This window comes from Mixophyes fleayi, chromosome 6 (assembly GCF_038048845.1).
Source record: "Mixophyes fleayi isolate aMixFle1 chromosome 6, aMixFle1.hap1, whole genome shotgun sequence".
Classification (NCBI taxonomy): domain Eukaryota; kingdom Metazoa; phylum Chordata; class Amphibia; order Anura; family Limnodynastidae; genus Mixophyes; species Mixophyes fleayi.
The window spans coordinates 167,772,412-167,792,967 of NC_134407.1; the positions used below are offsets into that span (position 1 = coordinate 167,772,412).

The 20,556-nt window shown below is 43.0% G+C and overlaps 2 protein-coding genes across 2 annotated transcripts in view; both read right to left on the reverse strand.

Annotated features, from left to right (window-relative positions):
- The window catches only part of SMARCE1 (SWI/SNF related BAF chromatin remodeling complex subunit E1), a 241,199-nt gene that overhangs the window by 59,776 nt on the left and 160,867 nt on the right, over positions 1 to 20,556 (reverse strand). The gene's annotated exons all lie outside the window — the stretch shown is intronic.
- The window catches only part of KRT222 (keratin 222), a 37,489-nt gene that overhangs the window by 7,315 nt on the left and 9,618 nt on the right, over positions 1 to 20,556 (reverse strand). The window contains exons 4-8 of the mRNA XM_075177129.1: positions 19,414 to 19,496; positions 18,229 to 18,385; positions 11,540 to 11,713; positions 4,139 to 4,270; positions 1,388 to 1,608 (exon numbers count right to left, since the gene is read on the reverse strand). Of these exons, the coding sequence (XP_075033230.1) occupies positions 1,388 to 1,608; positions 4,139 to 4,270; positions 11,540 to 11,713; positions 18,229 to 18,385; positions 19,414 to 19,496 (767 nt within the window). The remainder of the gene's footprint in view (positions 1 to 1,387; positions 1,609 to 4,138; positions 4,271 to 11,539; positions 11,714 to 18,228; positions 18,386 to 19,413; positions 19,497 to 20,556) is intronic.

Genomic DNA, 20,556 nt, shown 5'->3' on the forward strand with positions numbered 1-20,556 from the left:
TTGATGTCTGCACCCACCACTAATAGTTGGAAAGCTATTTGAGAGGTTTTTAATGGGCTTGTTAATGGACTACATCCAAGAATATGTTCTAGAAAATAAGATCATCAGCAACAACCAGCATAGAAACACAGATATAGTCACCTAATTCGACTTGCATTTTTTGGAGAGGGAAATAGGAAATTGGACAGAGGACTAGTAGTGGATGCAGTATATTTAGATTCAAAAGCACTGTGCACTGTGTCTATTGGTTTAGTAAATACAATATGTAACTGGATAGAAAAGTTGCTAAACGACCATGTTCGGAGAGTAGTTATTGATGGTTCATACTGTAAGTGATTTATGGTTATAAGTGGCTTCTGGCTTGTGATCAATATTGTATAAATTGCTTAGAAATTATGTAGAAGCTGGAATTAATCCCTGTCATTTGGTGCAGATAACACCAAATGATAAAGTATAATAGATTCATACAAAATATCCTATCCTGACCCATGGGTATCAGGAGATTGGACAACAGCATGGCAAATGAAGTTGCAGAAAAAAGTAAGTTTATGAACTAAGGGGGGCAAAAATAAGCATGCCAATTATATCTTGATTGGAAAACTACAGGGTGAACCTATGGAAACAGAGTTAGACATATTTATAGATCATAGACTTAGCATTAGCATGAAATACCAATCTGCTGCAGCAAAAATGAAAAGTTTAAAGGTCAGTTCAATTTTGGGCACCAATTCACACATATGATGTCCTAGAACTGGAGATGGTGCAGAGAATGACTACTTAATTAATTAAGGATATGGAAGATCTGTCATTAAGAAAGATTGATTGAGATTTACTTACACCTGAGATGAAAAGATTAAGGGGGATAACACAACAACACATAAATTCAAGCACATGCACCACTTCATTTCTGTGACCACCTGCCAGCCCCCTTCTCATTTCCTGCATTTGTTAAAAGAACATGGTATGTTGCAGGGAATATATGACCACCATTATAAACAAATTGGTAAAAATAGTTTCCAAGACCTGGGCCAGGCCATTTGCTCAACACTGACTCTAATTTCTCACCTGCATTCACACAAATGAATCCTCTACCTGCCCCCACCTGGGCTTATCCTAACCCTCACTCATCATCAGCTATTTATATAGCGCCACTAATTCCGCAGCGCTGTACAGAGAACTCGCTCCCATCAGTCCCTGTCCCATTGAAGCTTACAGTCTAAATTCTGAAACGTTATTTTAATTTCTGGGCTTAATAAACATTTTGGGGATGAATTACTAACTATTTGCTGTATGTAGCCTTCCAGAAAAAAAATATGTGCAGATTAATTTAAAGCATCTGTTAGTTCAAGGCTAATGTTCAGTGCTATTAGGTAAATGGAAGATGTACCTGGTCTCTTCATTCTCCAGCAAGCTGCGATAGGCTGATATTTCTTGTTCCAACTCCATGTTGGTGTTGAGAAGCATCAGGTGCTTCTGTAGTTGTGTTCTGACTCCGTCTCTCACCTCCTGCAGCTCTTGCTCTAAGTCTGCAATGACTACAGACAGGGACTCGAGTTGCTTTTGGTGCTGCTGTTCCGAAGCATGTAGGGTGTATTTTAGACTTCTTTCCTTTGAAACAACAATGAAGCATTCAGTTTATACTTCAGGATTTTTAGATCTCAATGTATACCTGAGATTAAAGTGTACATATCACCACTAGGGGCCAGTGATATAAAGTGTGTTCACTTGGGACCTATAAAGTGTCTCAGTGATGTCACTCATTCCTGCTGCGCTGATAAGATGCATTCTTATGAATATTGGTTGAGCCACAATACAGCTGTTCTTACAGGACCAAAGTTAGATGCAAAAATGAGAACAGTTTTGTTTTTGCATAAATATTACAAATTAAAAGTGTAAAGCTGCTGCCACAGCAAAAATACACAAATATCTTTACACTATAAAATAAATAAATGAAAAAAAATAATCCTCTGTTTCCTCAATAAATAGGCAGCACCAACACTATAACCACTAAAGCAGGGGAACAACCAGAGTTAGTAACTAGCACTAGACTAGGATAGACTGGATTGGTGCCATTATAACAGAGAAACATGTGATCTCCTTGTTATAGTGGGAGTCCCTGTGTCTAGGTGGGGCCAGCAAAAGACACGGAGGGTTCTCTTCCCAGAGCCAGCGGGTCCAGTGCTATAAAAAGTAGGGACTCAGCCTCAAATACCCCAACAATTGTTGAATAGCAAGCACCAGCTTGTCAGTGTCTGCCAGTGGCTACTGTGGAACAAGCTAGGCTCACAATGTGGCACAATCCAGCAGAAAAACAGCCCTGCACAGCTGTACTGATGATGTATGGAGTTATTGTCTTATTGTAAACCGTTAAATCACCACTGTTAGTGATAAACATAACAAAACCAGTAGCAAAGACACAGTAGTTATACAATTTAGTGAGGGAAAATGGTAAAGGACGAGAGGGGTCATAGAGCACCAAGTATTATTAAACATTGGGAGAGAAGAGAGACTAAGTAGAGAAGGTAGATTAGGAGAGAAGAAGGATGATGGTGATAAGAGGAACTAGGTAAAGGAGAAGCACATAAACCAAATCACAAATTACTTGACTTACAAAAGGCAATTTATATAGGTAATGTTAAACAATGGGCAAACAAGAAAAATTATCTATCTATCTATATATATATATATATATATATATATATATCTATATTGTGGCCAAGAGGCCTATATGCCACACCTCTCCTGCATAGGGACAGGTAAGGTCCTGGGGAATCTTCAGAGGAAGGCTGCATGCAGGGTTAAATCCTTGCAGAGTCAGACTCCTAACCTACACGCACAGGTGTTATAATGAAGAAATTAGACCAAAGGGAGGAGACTTGTGTGTTTAATCCTGAATTATGCACTTGTTAGGGGTGAAAGATGTGGAACTAGTTGGCCAGTTATGAGAGAACTATGTTTAGTTAGCATTAGGGTCACCAGGAGGTGTAAGCAAAGGGTATTGCTTACTAGTGTCATCCTGACAAGAAGTGTTACCATTTATATTGATGCAAACAATAAATGTACGTTTTATTAACAACAAGAAGTTGTCCGTGTTGCTGATATCTGCACAAGTGGTGTCAGAAAGTGTCAAAAGTGCAACAAGAAGGGTGCTTTTGTTATATATATATATATATATATATATATATAAAATATATTATTTCCCAGTCATTTGCACCATCTTTTGGTTACAAGCACATCTGTTTTAGGTATAATACATACAATAATATACTGGAGCAGGCATAGCTTCTATAACAGATGATAAGTGTCCATCTGGGAGGATTGTTCTTCCATATGTACTTATTCATCAGAAAGAACAGCTATTTGTAAAATTACCTTCTCCAAAACATTGCTTAATTTCTGGACACAAACCTCCCCGTATTTAGAAGTACTATAAGAAGTACTTTTAAGAATTTATGCTCATATGCCTTTTATTTTACTTTTATGCTTTTCAAAGTCTGCATGTTTTAGTGGCTTTGATTGTGGTGTGTAATTTTTAGTCAACACTCTCTATCCAACAAGTACAATAGCAAGCTATAGGATTCTCATGCCAGAGCCCCTCGCAGTAATACAGCTTTCATACTGCCGCTCCGGCAATATCCCGGGTTTTTCAAGCCGGGTTTCTGCCGGGGCTCGGAGCGTCCCAGCTCAGAAACACCATTCATACTGCACCAAGACCCGGGTCGTTTGAGCTCGCCCCGGCAAAAACCCGGGATTTTGGTGCAGTATGAATGGGGTATAAGAGAGAACTCATTCTCATCACAACACATTTTACCAGGCATACAAGGCACAAAGTACACAATTATCTGGATTTTCCTGGAGACAAATACTGGTACCCTAATATGGACTGATGATTTATTTAAAAATTACTGCTACATCAAACCAAGCTAGCAATCTATCAGTATAATTTAGGGAAGGCACTGTTATATGGGAACCCAGAGCTATCACACTCAAATTAATAGATAAAAATGTACAGAGACATGGCTTTCTCTGTGAATCAAATCACCTTATGCTTCACTGAATATTTTTAGAATATTTTTAGAATAAAATGTGAAAGTAATGTAAAGCTTGTTTTACTGGCAACACTTTGTGTAATATTTACCATTGCTTGGAGAGACTGAATTTCAACCTGCAGGGTTTTCCATTGCTTCCTAGCTTCAGAAAGATTGGCTCTGGCTTCCCTAAGCTCCTCTTCATCTTTCTGCATCTTCTGTTTGGCTTCTTCCTCTTCCAGCTGGATGGAAATTAAGTGACAGTTTCAGAATTATTATTATTATTATTATTATTAATTTTTATTTATAAGGCGCCACTAGGTATCCGTGGCGCCGTACAGGGACATACAGAGACGCGATACAGGGTGAGACAGCACGGTACAGTTAACAAAAAGCACAGTAACTCAGAAGCTCAAAGTACAGCTAGATGAAAGGTGAGAGCCCCCTGCGGTGAAGCTAGAGGGGCAGGAGGACCCCACGGAAGAGACAAGGAGCTGGAGAGCAGAGTTAAGGTGGTGGAGAACAGGAGGAGAGGAGGCCCTGCTCAAAGGAGCGTACAATCTAAGGGGAGGGTAGGACGGACAGAGACACAAGGGTGGGAGGAGGAAAGGGGGAGAACGGAGAGAGGGAGAGGGGGGAGAGGAGAATTAAGAGGAGGGAGGCAGGAGGAGGGCAGGATAGGGACGGCGGTAGGTGGGAGGCTGGAAGGAGGTCGGTTAGGTGGGGGACTGGAAGGCTTTGAGGAAGAGGTGGGTTTTTAAGGCCCGTTTGAAGCTGGACAAGTTGGGGGATGTTCTGATGGAGCGGGGGAGCTGGTTCCAGTGAAGGGGGGCAGCGCGGGAGAAGTCTTGGATGCGAGCATGGGAGGAGGTGACCAGGGGGGAGGTGAGGCGACGGTCATTAGCCGAACGCAGAGGGCGGGATGGAGCGTGGATGGAAATAAGGTTGGAGATGTAGGGAGCAGTGGAGTTGGAGAGAGCCTTGAAGGTAAGTGTAAGGAGCTTGAACACTATTCTGTAGGGGAAGGGGAGCCAGTGAAGGGATTGGTATAGGGGGGAGACAGAAGAGGAGCGGCGAGAAAGGAAAATGAGCCGAGCGGCTGCATTCAGTACAGAGCGAAGGGGAGCGAGATGAGCGCGGGGGAGGCCGGTAAGGAGGAGGTTGCAGTAGTCCAAGCGGGAGATGATAAGAGCGTGGACAAGAGCCTTAGTGGCCTCTTGGGAGAGGAAGGGCCGAATGCGTGCGATATTCCGCAGCTGGAAGCGGCAGGATTTGGCGAGAGAGAGAATGTGAGGAGCAAAGGAGAGAGAGGAGTCAAGGATGACACCGAGGCAGCGAAGTTGAGGAACAGGGGAAATAGAGGAGTTGAGGACAGAGATAGAAAGATCGGAAGGGGAGGGGGAATGAGCAGGAGGAAAAACAATAAGTTCGGTTTTAGCGAGATTAAGTTTAAGGAATCTGGAGGACATCCAGGAGGAGATGGCAGAGAGGCAGGCAGACACCCTGGAGAGGAGGGAGGAAGAGAGATCGGGAGAGGAAAGGTAGAGTTGGGTGTCATCGGCATAAAGGTGGTACTGGAGACCAAAAGAGCTGATGAGTTTCCCCAGGGAAGAGGTGTAAAGAGAGAAGAGTAGGGGTCCGAGAACAGAGCCTTGGGGGACCCCTACTGGAAGGGAAGAGGGGGGGGAGAGGGATCCAGAGGTGGAGACAGAGAAGGAACGGTCAGCAAGGTAGGAGGTGAACCATGACAGGACCGGGCCGGAGAGGCCAAAGGATTGAAGGGTGAGGAGCAGGAGCGGGTGGTCAACGGTGTCGAAGGCCGCTGAGAGATCCAAGAGAATGAGAAGGGAGAAGTGTCCCCTGGCTTTCGCGGAGAGGAGATCATTAGTGACTGTGGCCAGGGCAGTTTCAGTGGAGTGGAGGGGGCGGAAGCCAGATTGAAGGGGGTCAAGGAGGGAGTGGTCAGAGAGGTAGGTGGAGAGGCGGCTGCAGACGAGCCTCTCAAGTAGTTTGGAGGCAAAGGGGAGAAGAGAGATGGGGCGATAGTTAGAGAAAGAGGTGGGGTCAAGGTTAGGTTTCTTAAGAATGGGGGATACAAGGGCGTGTTTGAAGGAGGAGGGGAAGATGCCGGCGGAGAGGGAGAGATTAAAGAGGTGGGCGAGGTGGGAGCAGGTGGCGGGGGAGAGGGAGCGGAGTAGGTGGGAGGGGATGGGGTCCAGGGGACAGGAGGACGGAGGGGAGGATGAAATAAGAGAGTGTACTTCTTCGCCCGTAGTGGGGCGAAAGGAGAAGAGGGGGCGGTGGCGGGTGGGGGAGGGAGGAAGTGTGGGGGGGGGCGGAAGATGGGAGGAGGTGATTTCGAGTCGGATGGCCTCAATTTTCGAGGAGAAGAAGGAGGCAAAGTCGGTGGCGGTAAGGGAGGAGGGGAGAAAAGGGGCGGGTGGGGACAGGAGGGTGTTGAAGGTGGCGAAGAGGCGGCGGGGGTTGGAGGACTGGGAGGAGATGAGGGATTTAAAGAAAGATAGTTTGGCTAGAGAGAGGGCGGAGCTATAGGAAGAGAGGATGAACTTAAAATGGAGAAAATCAGCCAGGGAGCGGGATTTTCTCCAGTATCGTTCAGCCGTGCGGGAGCATTTTTGGAGGAAGCGGGTGAATTTGGAGTGCCAGGGTTGGGGTTTGGAGCGACGGGGGTTGACAGAGTGGGCCGGGGCGATGGCGTCAAGAGCGGAGGTGAGAGCGTGGTTGTAGAGGGAGACCGCCAGGTTGGGGCAGGCCTGGGAGGAAAGGGGGGAAAGGAGAGTATCGAGAGTAGCAGACAGGGTGGCCGGATCGAGGGCGTCAAGGTTGCGCCTGGACTGAGCAGGAGTGGGGGGCGTGGGGTGGGGAGCGGGAGGGGAGGAGAGAGAGAAAGAGAGGAGGTGGTGGTCGGATAGAGGAAAGGGAGAGATGGAGAAATCAGAGAGATTACAGAGGTAGGAGAAGACTAGGTCAAGGGAGTGACCAAGGCAGTGGGTAGAGGAAGAGGTCCATTGTGTGAGGCCAAGAGAGGAGGAGAGGGTGAGCAGCTTAATGGATGCAGGGTCAGAGGGGTTGTCGATGGGGAAGTTAAAGTCGCCGAGGATGATGGAGGGGAGGTCAGAGGAGAGGTGGTGAGGAAGCCAGGCGGCAAAGTTGTCGATGAAGAGGGAGGTGGGACCAGGGGGGCGGTAGATGACGGTGACTCTGAGGTGGATGGGGTAGAAGAGACGGATAGAGTGGGATTCAAAAGAGGAGAAGGTAAGGGAGGGTTCAGGGGGGATGACACGGAAAGTACAGGCGGAGGAGAGGAGGAAGCCCACACCGCCGCCTGGGCGGGCGCCAGGTCTGGTGGAGTGGGTGAAGGAGAGGCCACCATAGGAGAGGGCGGCGGGGGAGGCGGTGTCAGAGTCAGAGAGCCAGGTTTCCGTAATGGCAAGAAGGTTAAAAGAGTTAGACAAGAAGAGGTCGTGGATAGCGGTGAGTTTGTTGCGGACAGATCGAGCATTCCAGAGGGCACAGGAGAGGGGGAAGGAGGAAAGAGGAGAGATAGGGATGAGGTTGGCAAGGTTGGCAGAGCGCTGGGGAGAGCGGGGGCAAGATGGTGAGGTGGGGCAGCGGGAGAGAATGGGAATGGCGTTAGGACAGGGCGGCATAGTGGGGGGGAGAGAGAGGCGCGGAAAGGGGGGGATGCAGAGATGAGCAAGGGAGACAGAGAGAGGGCTATGGGAGGATGCCAGGAGGGCAGAGGAACAGGTAGCAGGTGACGGGGAGACAAAGGACACGAAGAGAATGAGGGTAGAGAGGGAGTCAGTTAATGAGGCTAGAGGTGGAAGGGAGAAAAGGTGTGGCAAGTGGAAAACAAGGCAGGAGGAAAACAGTGAGTGATGGAGTGAAAACAGTGAGTAATGGAGACAATAAAATGGCGTAACAGTGGATAATAGAGACAAAACCAGTGAGACAAAATAATGGAGTAACAGTAGATAATAGAGACAAAAACAGTGAGAATGGAGAGAATGAATAACAGATGGTAACAGGAAAATAAAAATAGAGGCAATAAAACAGGCTATAGAAGCAATTGGCAATAGGTAACAGGCAATAAATGGCAGTAGACAATGGGTGCCTAAATGTGGCTAGGAGCTGTTCAGAGTGGCAAGCCAAGCCAGGGGAAGAGTTCGAGATTCCAGGGAACAGTCAGGGAAAATGTCAGAGGTGTGATCCAGAGAAACAATAGTGTAGTCCGTAGACGTTACCTGGAGAGCATGGGTGAAAGTTAGAGGAGAGCCAGGAGACATCGAAGGAGGGGCAGCATCCGTGGACGTCAGAGGTGGCATCGGAGATAGTCCAGGGCATGGATGGAGGGACCGTGGGCAGCGGAGGCAGCGATGGAGACAGACCCGGGCGTGGAAGGAGGTAACATAACCTTGAGTTACTCGCCAAGGGAAGTTGCTTGTAGCTTCAGGGTGCTGGTGAGGGCTTAGATGGGTGAGTAGTTGATGGAATCCTGCTCAAGTCAAAACCGGAGGGTAACTGCAGAGTGGAGAGGCAGCGGAGGCGAGGAGGCCGGCGGAGGCAACGGAGTCCATCAGGAGGAGGCCTCAGAGCGGGTCGGTCCGGGGAACACTGGAGCGAGGTGGAGAGGTGCGGCACTTGAGGCCGGGGGTGAAACCGGAAGTAGGCCACGCGGCCAGCAGCAGGAAGAACCAGGAAGACAGCCGGGGAAACACTGGAGCGGAGTGGAGGGCGGTCGTCTGCGGGAGGAGCGCTGAGAAGAAGCTGGAGCAGCGCAGGCCGAAGGCTGAACCCAGACAAGGTGGAGAGGTGCGGCAGTCGAGGCCGGGGATGAAACCGGAAGTAGGCCTCGCGGACGGCAGCGGGAGGATCCGGGAAGACAGCCGGCTGGAGGTCCGCAGGAGAGGAGAATCGGGCAGCACTGGAGCTAGGTAAGAGTGGAGGAGGCACGGTGGGGGCAGCTGGGCCGGAGCCGGGGACCCGAATAGGTGCTGCCGGGGGACGAGGACAGGCACAGCCGGAGGAGCCAGGTAGCCAGGCGGGTGTAGGGACACGGCAGAAGGCAGGGTGGAGAGGCAGGGTAGGCGACAGGCTGCGGAGAGGTGCCGGGGGCTACTCCACAGAAGTAGGGAGCCCAGGCTCTGGGTCCCAGTGGAGAGCTCGCGGGGCACGTCCGAGCAGGGTGGAGACAGGAAGCAGAATGTATATGATCATGGAGCACAATAGGTCAAGTAATAAAAATGTAGATCATTGACAGGGTGATATGGAAAGAGACAGCTAGCCTGTTTACTTTAAGTCTCAGGAGCACAACTTCTTTAATGTTTGCCAAGTCTTACAAGTTCATAGAATTATCCCAAGTGAAAAAAATCCTCTTTCCTCCTATTTTTACATTTTAAGCAAAATAACAGACTATATAAAAAGATTTAATCAAATGACCCTATAGGTTTTCAGCTTATGTGTAAGCCAGATATATCTTACCTAACCAAGTTCACTAGTCAGGATTCATCCCCAATCTTTCCCACACTATGATTAATTGCCCCTGAGATTCGATCGATTTTAATATAGAAATAAGAAAATTTTTCAAAACTGCTCCATGACCTGTTCAACTAGTTCTGTATTTGGCTGCACAATTTTGCACATTTGCCATTTGGCCTTAAGTTTTTTTCAAGTCCTACTCCAACCACAGCAGAATTAATTGCCATTGTTCTCCCAGTTTTATTCATACACTATTCAAACCCTGTAATATGTGAATTTACAAATACATAGTGAAATGGCACCGCATGAAGTGGTGAATCAAAACTCAATGTATTTGCACCTTGGCGTGATTTGGGAATTTGCCTAATGGGCTTCAGTATAGCTCAATTGGTATAAAACTTTGCCATAACTTAACCCTATTCATGTAAAGCAATGTTGTAATGCAGTTACTGGTGCACCATGGCTAAGGATTTAGATGATAATCTGTTTTATTTTGTGACAGATCTCTCATGAGTTTACCTGTGAATAACTTGCAGTATTTGAATTAACTGCAAATAACCCCCCATAGCCCAGGCTTGGCTAACCTGTGACACTCCAGGGGCTAGATTTACTAAACTCTGGGTTTGAAAAAGTGGAGATGTTGCCTATAGCAACCAATCAGATTCTAGCTGTCATTTATTTAGCGCACGCTACAAAATGACAGCTAGAATCTGGTTGCTATAGGCAACATCTCCACTTTTTCAAACCCGCAGTTTAGTAAATATACTCCCAGGTGTTGTGAAACTACAAGTCCCAGCCTACCCTTCCAGCAATAATCTGCTATATATTGGCAAAGCATACTGGGGCTTGTAGTTTCACAAAACCTGGAGTGCCACAGGTTAGCCAAGCCTGCCATAGGCTTTCATTTATGACACCCATGTAATGCGCACCACAATATGCTGTCATTTTGCATGCGTTTTGGTCCTCCTGGCGTACAGTCAAAGTGCAAGTATATATTCTGACAATAACGTAAGACATTTAGACCTCTCCTCTGAATGAACAGAGACATCTTGGTTAGCAAAGATTGCCTACAACCTGTGTAATTTTAACTCGACAAACATCCTCAAAACACATAGTGGGATGAAAAGGAAAATCAAACCTATAAAAAAAGAACATTCATCCTAATGGTATTGAAATATCCTTGTACTGGTCCACGGGAATCACAAGGTCATAAAGAGTGTTTTTCTCTTTTTTATTGTCAGCATTAATATTACAAAACTCAATTCTTGTCGCTGATACTAAACCAACTTCCAGATCATTGTTTGGCACCAGAAGGGTTAAATAGACAGAAATCAAATCAGAGTTCATGTTTTGGAGGAGAGAATAGAACTGTGGAACTATTCGCAAACATCACACAAGCTACAGGGTTAATGAAGTACAGCAGCAAAAGAAAATACATTTTTAATACTTGACAATTCTGTGAACAGCTCGTCAAGCTGTAGTGATATCAGGATTTGCAGGACGAACTGTTTGCAGAAAGTGTAGTAGAGACATGAAGAAACCACTATGAAGTACATTAAACAATGTTAGGGATAGGTGCCTCTATAGAAGCTGACTATAAAAGCAAGCTATGCATGAACACACTTCTGAAGTTAAGTGTAGTAGTCTAAATTACGTGGTTTAACAGGGCATCTGTTTACTAAGGCCTCTCCCCTATTTATGTTCAAAAAATTGATATCAAGGCCTTTCATTAATATGGCTGATAGTTCTATTGATCATAAAATATTGCAAAGCATGCTGGGGAATCTTGCTGAGTAATCGCACAAATATATATATAAATATATATATATATTACAGCTACAATTTATCTGCAGTGGTAGAGGCACTCCCTCCCAAGCATCTCCTGCACTGAAGGAATTACAGGACCAAGACAGAGAGAGAGAGAGAGAGAGAGAGAGAGAGAGGCTGAGTCAGACAAGCAATGACTCTGCAATCCCTTTCCTGGAAGGTGGTCTGTGTGAAACAGTTACCTGGCTTCTGGCTGAAAGGTCGTTGGGGATCTGACTCCTGCTGATGAGCGCCTCATAGTGTGTTCTGATCTCATTGAGGAGCTGGGACAGTTCCATCCTGCTCCCATCCTCCACCTTGGCAAACTGAATATCGATAGGATGCTTTAACTGCTGCATAGCCTGGACTTTCTGCAGCTAGAGAGAGGGGAAAGAATCAGAGAGCGAAAGAACCAAAAGGAAAGAGTAGAGAATGAGAGGGACAAAGACATAGAAACAACATTATAATAAATGCAGCTCATCATCTGTAATAATCACTACAATTAAATTACAATTAATAATTATTTTACAGTAGGCTGCTTAATAAGCACGTTAGTGTCACTCTGCTTCCCATAGAATTTCCAAACACTAATTTTAAGATGTACATTAAGGCTCAATTAGTACACATAGATGTAATATTGCACTGTATCACAGCAACCAATCAGCATATTGGCTTTTATCGGTCTAGTACAAATTAGACAATGAAATTGTTTTATTGGTTATATATAAGTGGTAATGTGTGGATGGCATTTTGTTTACTTTTCTTTCCACCAAATTCTGTTTGTCCAGCAGATAATGGCTGCCAAGGCTTGCTGAGACTTTTAGTTCAAGAACAGTACTTAGACTTTTTTTTGACAATAACTAGTATGTTTGACAATATATGTGTATATCTATAACCCGCACCCAATGCCCAAGGGATGCCAGGGTGAGCCTCGGTGCTATACGGCACTGATAAGGTTTCCCTGGGGAGTGGCTCACATGGATTCTGTGGGCGTGATTCCCCTAGGAATTTTGCACTGGGCTAGTTTTACATTACAAGGGTATTCTACACTGCGGGTTTGCCTGCTATATTGGGACCAACCTGGCCTGGCATTACCTGGGGTTGGTTGTTACTTTTTTCAGAGGGAATACATGATCATTGTCCCATTGCTTTTTTAGTGGGTCTGCAGAGACTGCACTGAAACTAGATGTAAACACCACTGCACTGACGTCATGGGCCTGAGTGTGTGATTGTATGTGCAAGTCAGTGATGTCACTGCAGCCATGGCTGGGACAACTGAGCAAGCTAATTGGTCTCTTCTGCTGTAAACCACTACCATTCTGGCAAATTTCAAATTTTAGCCCGGGTGGCAAGACTGGACTCAGCAGCCTATTTTAAAGGAGCAAAATGCAGGTGGCCCAGTGACTCAGCGCAAGGTAGCCCACTATGGGACTGGCCCGGGGAGCAGGTGCCCCCCTGCCCCCCAGCCCAGCCTGTCCCTGTTTCTGATGATCTGAGCACAGGAATTATATTAGTCAGTGGCTTAGGTAATGGGAAGAGCACTTAGCAGGGAGAATAGACTCAGGGAGGGGAGCAGAAGGGTGATTGTAGTATGGATGGCCCCAATCTTAACCACATCTCATCTAAATAAAAAGTATGTGCTAGCGACTGAAATGTCCAACTTTTGTATGTTATTTAATTTTTTTTAGTGGCAGACAGGCATAAAAAACAATTGGTAAGATGGTGAGACAAGGGTTTGCCTGCTTCCATAGGCCAATACAAAGTGCCTTTCTAGCAAAGCCAGGCCTACCTGTCCCTGTATTCTCCATCACTTTTTCCTCTCTTAACTCCTTACATTATAGTGTGTATTGTCAATAGGACAGATAAGCAGCTATGATGCTCTCCATGTATCTTTTGGGAGACAAAAGGGAGAGGAAAACTAAATATGTACATTTTTACTTATATATTTACTATGATCAACAAGTTGTTTATTTTTTATGACCGAGTATCTTTGCAGCAAAAAAATTTATAGATGGATAAAACAGAAAAAAACATGATAAATGAGGTCTTCTTAAACAAAAATAAGAATAATTTTTAAACAAATAAATTAAACTTTATTGAGTTTGAATCAATATTCATTTTAATACATTTTATATCTGCACACTGCCTTTTGATTGATAACATGATAGAGTTTGTATTTTGCTACCTGTAGTTTATACCTGAAAGGCAAATCAACTTAAAGTTTGTGTTTTCTTAGTTTGTTTTCTCTTTATTGCTCCACTTGAAATGGTAGTTTTCACATAAAGAACCTTCCCACATGGGTAGATGACCGTGGCCCACTTTTTTGTGAATGCCAAAATTACTTGTCCAAAGTTATAAAAAGCTGCACCTGGAGTCTTCAGCAAGTCTCTCATCATTATAATATAACAATTATATCATTATTATATTACCAGTGCCCTTAGCAGTTAAGTTACTCATATTGCAGCTTGAGCAGAATCAGAAGCCACCATCATCTGAGCCCTGCAGGAGTTGGAGAAGTTTAGGTGCTAGGTTAGATTCAAACAAATGTCAGTGTGTACTGTAAGCTGATCCAGTAGGCCAAATATCCAGATGCTACATTCTATAATCACTCCATGTTTACAACAGTCTGAATTTGACCCGGTGACTCCACTTTTCCAGCACTTGTGAGGCTCAGAGCAAGCATACCATGTGCAAGATGAGAAACTAGCTTCACATGAAACTGGGGTGAGGGTATAGCCATAACTGACCATGTGACTACTCTGTTACTGGGAACGTAGGGTGATTCCCACAGAGAAAAGCATGTGTCTCTTAGGGCCTCCTCAGTCTGGTTGAATGTTTTTTCTTTTGATTAGCAAATATAGTTCAGGAAGTGGTGTCGGTTGAATAAATATATAGGATTCTATGTATTAAGGCAAATATGGCAGAAAACTGAAAAAATCCCACTCTTTCCTCAATGTTTTCCTTTGGATAACTGCTTTGATATTCGTCCATTATTAATTTTATCTAATACCTTAATATTACAGATAGCGCCATTCTGCTCCAAACATGGAGAATTGGGACTCTATATATGTTAGTACATAGAGCGCATTGACCATCATTTGTGTTTGTTTAACGTTATTTTTTGCTTTTTCTGTGTCCTCCCTCCCACTATAGAGCTCAATTGCCTCAACCTCTACTACATCCAATATACCGCATGTATAAAAGAAATACATGTATAGGCTTGGGCCTATGTGGCTTCCTTACAAATCTAAGCCTGTATACAGTTCATGTACCCATACCTCCCAACAGTCACTACTTTGATTGTACTGTACCGATTTGTAGACCAAAAGGGGCGTAGTCTCAATGATATGGATGTGTTTTTATGTGGATCTGGGCATAGTTTGAACTGATATGAGTGTGCTTTGACCAGACAATTTTTTTTCATCCTGTACAGATTCACAATAGCTTTGCATTCTCTATCTGATCACCAGCCATGGATTTATGTTATTATTTGAGAGGTTTTAGTAAATTGCTAAGCACTTGCTAAAACTCGTCCATGAGAGAGTCTTTCCCTAAGGCAAATGCTACTTGATACTACTTAAACATATAATTAAGGGTGCCAATTGTTTTTTTTATCTCCTTTTAACTGTGGGAACTTGTACAAATGATTTAACAAAATACTCTCATAAATTCCATTTGTACGCACTTGATAGTAGGGAAGAGTTTCATAGAGTAATGTGTAAACAAGTTGTAAATGACTTTGTGACAGTGTGAAATCATACAGAGGAATTATATAAACAGATTTATACAAAAAATATTTGTGACACTGTCATTGGGAGGAATTGTAAATAGATATTTGTTATAAGTTTGCATATACAATAAGTGAACTTTGCGATTTATTTGAAAAATAATGTATCATTATTATCACAAATATTGTTTTGCTGTTTTTTTTATCCATAGAATTAAACCTAGCCTGGGTCAAAATGCAGTCTCAACAGGGCCACCTTAACTACTTTATGGGCCCCTGGGCAATGCAGTGCTCCGGGCCCCTTAAAATTTTTTATATATATATATATATATATATATATATATATATATATATATATAAATAGTGTGTGTGTGTAAAAAAAAAAGTGATTATATATAAATAAATATATATAATCACTTTTTTTTTACATATATATATATTTATATATAGGGGCCCCCTTAGCTTACCTTAAGTTCGATCCCCTTCTCCTTTTTTTCTTACGCTGCTGAGTCTCTTCTGCCCTCTTCCGTGCTGCGGTTGCAGTGAATGCTGGGCATGACATCACGCCCAGCATTCACTGCGAGCACAGCACGGAAGAGGTGACCAGGGAGGGAGCCGGATCACGGCTGACGTGACCGCAAGGTAAGTATTTTCATTTTTATTTTTTTTTCAGTTTTTTTTTTACAGAGCTGCCTCGGACAGGCCCTCTTGCCCGCAGGGCCCCCGGGCACCTGCCCATTGTGCCCAATGGAAGAGATTATTATTATTATTATCATTTATTTGTTAGGCGCCACAAGGTGTCCGCAGCGCCGTACATAGTACAAACAGTAAACCATACAGGGTTAAACAGTACAGAACAGTAAACACAAAGTACCAGTGCTTCAGAAACTCCGGGACAGACAAATGGAGTAAGGACGGAGCAGAAGAACAGGTGTGGAGACACGAGGGAAGAAGTGCCCTGCTCAAACGAGCTTACATCCTAAGGGAGGGTGGACGAAACAGACACAAGAGGGAGCGGTGATACCAGGGGAGAGAGGGAAGAGCGAGCAGAGTAGGTGAGGGGTTAGGTGGATGATTGGTAGGCTTTAAGGAACAGGTGAGTTTTAAGTGCTCGTTTGAAGGAGCACAGCTTGGGAGCGAGACGGATGGAGCGAGGGAGGTCATTCCAGTGTAGGGGGGCAGCTCGGGAGAAGTCTTGGATTCTGGAGTGGGAAGTGGTAATGAGAGTGGAAGAGAGGCGACGGTCAGTGGCAGAGCGCAGGGATCGGGCAGGAGTGTGAATGGTGAGGAGGTCGGAGACGTAGGGGGCAGTAGACTGGAAGAGAGCTTTGTAAGTGGTGGTAAGGAGTTTGAAGAGGATTCTGTAGGGGATGGGGAGCCAGTGTAGGGCGAGAAAGAGAGGGGAAGCAGAGGAGGAGCGGCGTGAGAGAAAGATGAGTCGAGCAGCCGCATTAAGTACAGAGCGGAGGGGGGCGAGATGAGAGAGGGGGAGGCCAGTGAGGAGAAGGTTGCAGTAGTTGAGGCGGGAGAGGATGAGTGCATGGATGATGGTTTTGGTGGCGTCTTGTGAGAGGAAGGGTCGGATGCACTGAGTCTCAATTAAGAAAAGGGTGAATGTGATGGTGATTCACTAACAATACTTTAGAAGGACCCGTTTTATTATTTGTGAGCTAAAAATAAAGTTTTTTATTTTTGCAAGATACACTATTTTGTATGCTTAGAATTTTAGAAGCAGTAATCACAAGTACACTAATAAACAACAGCTGAGCATGAAATAACGGTGCAAAATGAATGACAGCACATATCTGTACCATACGCAGAGGAAGATGGTGGCCACTACTGGATCTGGACACATATGTTCCAGAAAATGGAGAACTAGGAGCAAGAGTCTTTTGAAGCACAAAAAAACTCTTAAATATTAACCAGTGGTCCAGAAACCCCATAATAAGTTACTCAAGATGTCCCGCAAAGCATAGAAACCACTCAAAAAGATTTCTGTTTTTGTACCAATTCCGAAATCAGTGGTGATTGCACAAAAACATACAAGCATACACGCATTTATAAGGAGGTGTTACATTAACAATGACATGATCCATATAGTGACTGGAATGTATGACAATTCACGGCCAATTCCTGAACATATTGGAAAGAATAAGTTAAATTTATATCTCATAGGAACAATTTGAGCAGTAAATATAAAAGATGCTATATCTGCTTATCTCATTGTTATTTCGTGTTGACTCGCACCTGTACTAATTTTTAGGTGTCATTGAACATTTTTTTGTTCTTGTTTTGAGTGAAATGCAATAAAATGATTTAACAGTAGGTGTGTTACCTTTGTATCATTACGCTAATCATCCTGTAAAAAATAAGAATGTTAATTGGGTATTTAGCTTGTCAAAGTTCTGTTTTACATAGGCTTTATTTGACTCTTTTTTCATCTTTCTGATATCAAATTCTATTCAAGGTCAAAGCTACTTGGTGTCTCTGCTAAATTTTGAGAAAATGTTCCCATGGCATTGTTTCTTAGCAAAGAAAAGTGAACGACAAAACTAAAACCTTTACTTGGTGCAACGGGTGCAAATTGATTCAAGAAATGGTATGCTGATGCTTCAACCTAATTTTTACATTAAGATCATGTAAGAAAAAAATCTGTTTTCCCAAAATTAACCAACCTTGTACTGAAAATACTCTTGCTGTACTATCCAGAAGCCCTCTTCCATAGTTCTGTATCATCATCATTTATTTATATAGTATAGTGTATATATATGGTTGGAGAATCAAACTCATGACCCCAGTGCAGTGCGACAGAAGTGCAAATCACTAAGCCACAGTGCTGCCTACTATGACATGGTAATAAGACCAACCGTCTAAACAAGAAGACATTGATGGGAAACTTTCTCTGGTCTCCCTTTACAACCTTATCAGTAAATAATGCAAATTATTAATACATTTAGTAAATACACTCAGTACTATGACCTACAGCCACCCACAAGAATGTTATCTCTGCAGTATTTAATAATACATATTTATTAATGTGTCACAGTGTTTTGACATGTATTTAGAAGAACTATGCACTTGTACTTTAAATTAAAAAAATATGAAAGAGGCAATATTCACTTTTGTTAGCTAAGACTGTACACTAGGGGGAGCACCTTATCATACCTCTTGATGACTTGATGTTAGGAATTGTATTTCTTCTTCTTTATCTGCAATAAGTAGTATCAAATCTGAGAAACTCTCTTTAAATTCATTTGCCATTATCCTCAGCAGCTTGTTTTTCTTTGTAAGCCGTTTCTTCTCAGACATCTCTTTGTTAATCCTGTTGAAATACTTCATGTTAGGGATTTGTAAAACTTCTTCAGTCACTTAAGATGTGTTATGTAACACTGAACAATAAAGTGTTGATTTGCCCCTCTGAGCTCTGTCTGCTCTGTGCTCTGTGAAATCCTCCCCTCTTTCTCCTTGCTCTGTTTGCATATGACATGCTGAGAGCTGTGATTCAGCTATACTGGTCTCCCATCCAGAGAGATTTTGAAAAGGAGATAATGATTTGTAGGAGCCATAGCAGCTAAGAAAAATATTTATTACATGCATCCCTTGAATGCACTTTACTTGCTATTTAGAGAAACATGACGTGTTATTGCAGCTTTTACATGAGTCTGAAAGCAAGAAAGATAATTTGTTGTTTGGAAATTACGATTTTAAAGCTAATTTGCCAGATGAGACAAGTACAAATATATAGTACAGGACAGAGGCAGGCAAACTTTGGCTCATCTGCTATTGTGGAACTACAAGTGCAGTTATGCCCTGTGAGCCATTGGAGAGACACAAGATACCTAATTGTAATATAAGGCATTCAACTCAGTCCTGCAGTCAGCCGAAGACAATTGTATTTTCAGCCAAAAATCACAATTCAGAGTTCATTCTGAGTTGCACATATCTTATAATACGTGCGAGCTAGAAGTATTCTAAATGCATCTGCATTAAGATGGGTATCACAATGCGGCTGCATACTACAGACACCAGTGATAATCATGAACATGATGATGGTGACTGGTGTGTTAATTTAGAATTATATATATAAAAAAAAACAAAAAAACATAAAAAACAAACTTTTTTTTCTCTTTTGTTTATCAAAAAAGTGCACACCCCCTAAAAGTGATGTAAGTAAGTGTTAAAGATAAATCAAAGCATTTTTGTACGTGGCAATACTGGTGCCAGTAAGCCCGACTGCAGCATGGGTATGCTGGTGCCACTGTCATCTCAGTCTCTTTTATGTCAGTATTTACTGCCTGGTGGTGTAAAATTTACATTGTATTAGTTATTTATAAAAATATAAGTTCAAACCTTTGTTCGAGCAGTGCAGAATCCATGCTGCAATTGTCAATTTCCAAAGAAGTTTTTGTATTTTCTGTGACCATTGCACACATCTGAAAATAATCATCAATACATTATAATTCATAATTACACTGAATAACATAAAAAATTTGCTTTTGTTTGATATGAAGCTTTTTTTTTGTAATTAGAGACGAGCAATAGGATGGATTTCTTGTTGGTTTTTTTTTATTAAGGGGGATGAGATACTGCAACAAATTTAGTTCAAAACAAGCGTAAACTTCCCAGTAAATGAAATTAAGACTGGCGTGTATAAAGGAATAGCTTATGGTTTTTTTTATTGCGTAAGTTTTAAGAGAAAATGTATGGATTGAAATTAGTCCTCTGTTCACCCCAAGCCTGTCGTGAAATAATATTGACCTAAAAATATCTAAGCCTTGTAACGAACATACAATTAGGGTGATATATTGTTTTGTTGTCCTTATTTTTAAGTGACTGAATATTACTTCATCATCTTACCCTCTCCTTTTATTTTTTATTTTTGCTTAATTGGCAGCGCAAAAAAAGCAATGGTCATTTAATCACAGGTAGAATATATTTATTTTAAACAATTGGGATCTGGTAAAAGTTGTGATCGTAGATGTCTGTGGTGATGGGGGAAAAGGGACAGCATTGCAGAAGGGGCAAAAATTTAAACGCGGGCCTAATAATCTGCTAGCAACCCAATTGTAATCTCTGAACAGTGGTTGTTATTTGCTAGTGCACCTAGATAGAGACTGAAGACTCTACAATTGAACATTGCATTGCAGCTTCATGCTTTATTATAGCCTGCAGTATTCTCAATTAAAAAATCAGGACATATTAGGAAATAGCCCTCATACAACAGGAACACACTGCTGATCTGCTAGGCTGTACCGCATTACATGTGGTACAACTAGAGCAGTCCCAGGAAAAACAGGACTGTGCAGGAATATGCTTTATATGTGAGAGCACTAAATACATTTTTATTTAGTAGTCGTTTCAATAAAGGCAACAATTTGAGCATGTTCATCATGAAAAATCAGCAGATTAAGTCATTTTAGGCACCTATTTCCTATACATCAGCGAGAAGTACAATCTTGTTTCACTGCAGTTTAACAAGAAAAGTGATACTCA